This window comes from Etheostoma cragini, chromosome 7 (assembly GCF_013103735.1).
Source record: "Etheostoma cragini isolate CJK2018 chromosome 7, CSU_Ecrag_1.0, whole genome shotgun sequence".
In the NCBI taxonomy this organism is placed as follows: Eukaryota; Metazoa; Chordata; class Actinopteri; order Perciformes; family Percidae; genus Etheostoma; species Etheostoma cragini.
This window is the reverse complement of record NC_048413.1, coordinates 27,545,850-27,547,856: the sequence shown is the minus strand read 5'-3', so window position 1 is coordinate 27,547,856 and position 2,007 is coordinate 27,545,850. Positions and strand designations below refer to the sequence as shown.

The 2,007-nt window shown below is 44.9% G+C and overlaps 1 protein-coding gene across 1 annotated transcript in view; it reads right to left on the bottom strand.

The window, feature by feature from the left end:
• LOC117947588 (synaptophysin-like) overlaps positions 1 to 1,675 on the bottom strand; it is a 14,225-nt gene extending 12,550 nt beyond the window's left edge. The window contains exon 1 of the mRNA XM_034876659.1: positions 1,562 to 1,675. Within this exon, the coding sequence (XP_034732550.1) occupies positions 1,562 to 1,579 (18 nt within the window). The 5' untranslated portion in view covers positions 1,580 to 1,675. The remainder of the gene's footprint in view (positions 1 to 1,561) is intronic.
• Between the last annotated feature and the right edge of the window lie 332 nt (positions 1,676 to 2,007).

The window sequence follows — 2,007 nt, the reverse complement described above, 5'->3', positions numbered from 1 at the left end:
CGCCCTTCAGCACCCTGCTATACCCTGCAGTACCCTGCTATACCCTGCAGTACCCTGCTATACCCTGCAGTACCCTGCTATACCCTGCAGTACCCAGCAGTACCCTGCTACACCCTGCAGTACCCTGCTAAGCCCTGCAGTACCCTGCTACACCCTGCAGTACCCTGCTACACCCTGCAGTACCCTGCTACACCATGAACTACTACAACTACTATTTCTAGTCATTGTTCCATCCATCTTTGTTTTATTTGTATTCTTATGTAGCCTACGTGTGATAAATGTGTGTATATGTGTGTACATGTGTGATATATGTGTGTATATGTGTGTGTACATGTGTGTATATGTGTGTGTACATGTGTGTATATGTGTGTGATATATGTGTGTACATGTGTGTATATGTGTGTATACATGTGTGTATATGTGTGTGATATATGTGTGTATATGTGTTTGTTGTGTTATGGTTGTCTTGCTACTGGATGCCTCAAATTTCCTTTGGGATGAATAAAGTATTTATCTCTCTCTATCTCTCTCTCTCTCTCTCTCTCTCTCTCTCTCCATCCATATATCTCTTTCTATCTTTATCCACTGTCACGAAAAAAATATATACTAATCTTTAAAAAAAAACATTTCAGGACAAATACAATCAGACCAAAATCCAAATGAATACAAATGAACATTTAATAAAATCACCATAAATAATCAATAATAGATAAAACAGTCCCTCAATAAGAGAATAAGCCCAGTATTAGGCCTGCTGGGGTAGACCGGGGTAGACCGGGGTAGACCGGGGTAACTGTCGATCTTCACTGTCGGTCTCCATCTTGCAGCAGCAGCTGAAGAGGAGGTAAACCCGGGTGGAACCGGGTTATAACCGGGTTATAACTGGGTTATAAAATCAGGCGCAATCAGCACGAGGGGGGAAACGGAGAGGATGTGGAAAACCAGTTAAACCCGCAACAACAACAGCATCCTCCTCCTCCTCCTCCTCCTCCTCCTCCTCCTCTGGCTGCCATTTTACACACACACACACACACACACACACACACACACACACACACACATGCACATACACACACGCACGCACACACACGCACACACACGCCATGTCATGTATGTCTCGGGACAGTGTCGTGTTTTTCTTGCGGGTCTCCTGCAGGCAGCGCGCGGGGCGCAGCCACAACATCCAATAATAGTCTGTCACCATCCCAACAATCACCGGGCTGCGTTGCGCACCGATGACGACACAAATGCCAAAACACAAAATACATCAAACCGATCATCCTGATGTGTGACGTCAGCGTTTATCGTCTCTTAAATCCTAATAATCTTAATAATATTATCGTCATAATCATCAGTGATGGTGTTAGGAGTGTGCGCGTGCCGCCGGGATGCGGCCCGACGCTGAGATGCTTCACCGGGAGACAACCCCCCCACTCCCCCCCCCCCATCGGGCCACCCCGACACACGAGACCAACGCACCCCGGGCACCGAGCACGACCCACGCGGACAGAAGAAAACCCGAAAATAACGGAGCAGAATGATGGAAATGTGATGTTAGTACCTGATTAACGACGTCCATCCTGCCGTGCGTCGAGAGGAGAGAGGAGATGGAGGGAGGACGGAGAGAGGAGGGAGGAGGGAGGATGGAGGAGGGAGGAGGGAGGATGGAGGGGGGGGGCGGCATCTGTGGCGCGTCATACATTTTTTATTTACTACGAATTATTTTTGGTTTAGTAGCCGCAAAGACTACAGGCGTCATTAATAATAAACAGAGGGAATGAAAGGGTTATTATTATTATTATTATTATTAATAATAATAATTATTATTATTATTATTAATAATAATAATAATAATAATAGCCTAGTAATAATAGGCTAATGATAATATTAGACTTTTTCTTTTGGGATGACTCCTGCAAGGAAAATACAGACCACTAAGGTCTATATAAAGAGACTTCAGATCCAGTATTAGGGACCACTAAGGTCTATATAAAGAGAGTTCAGATA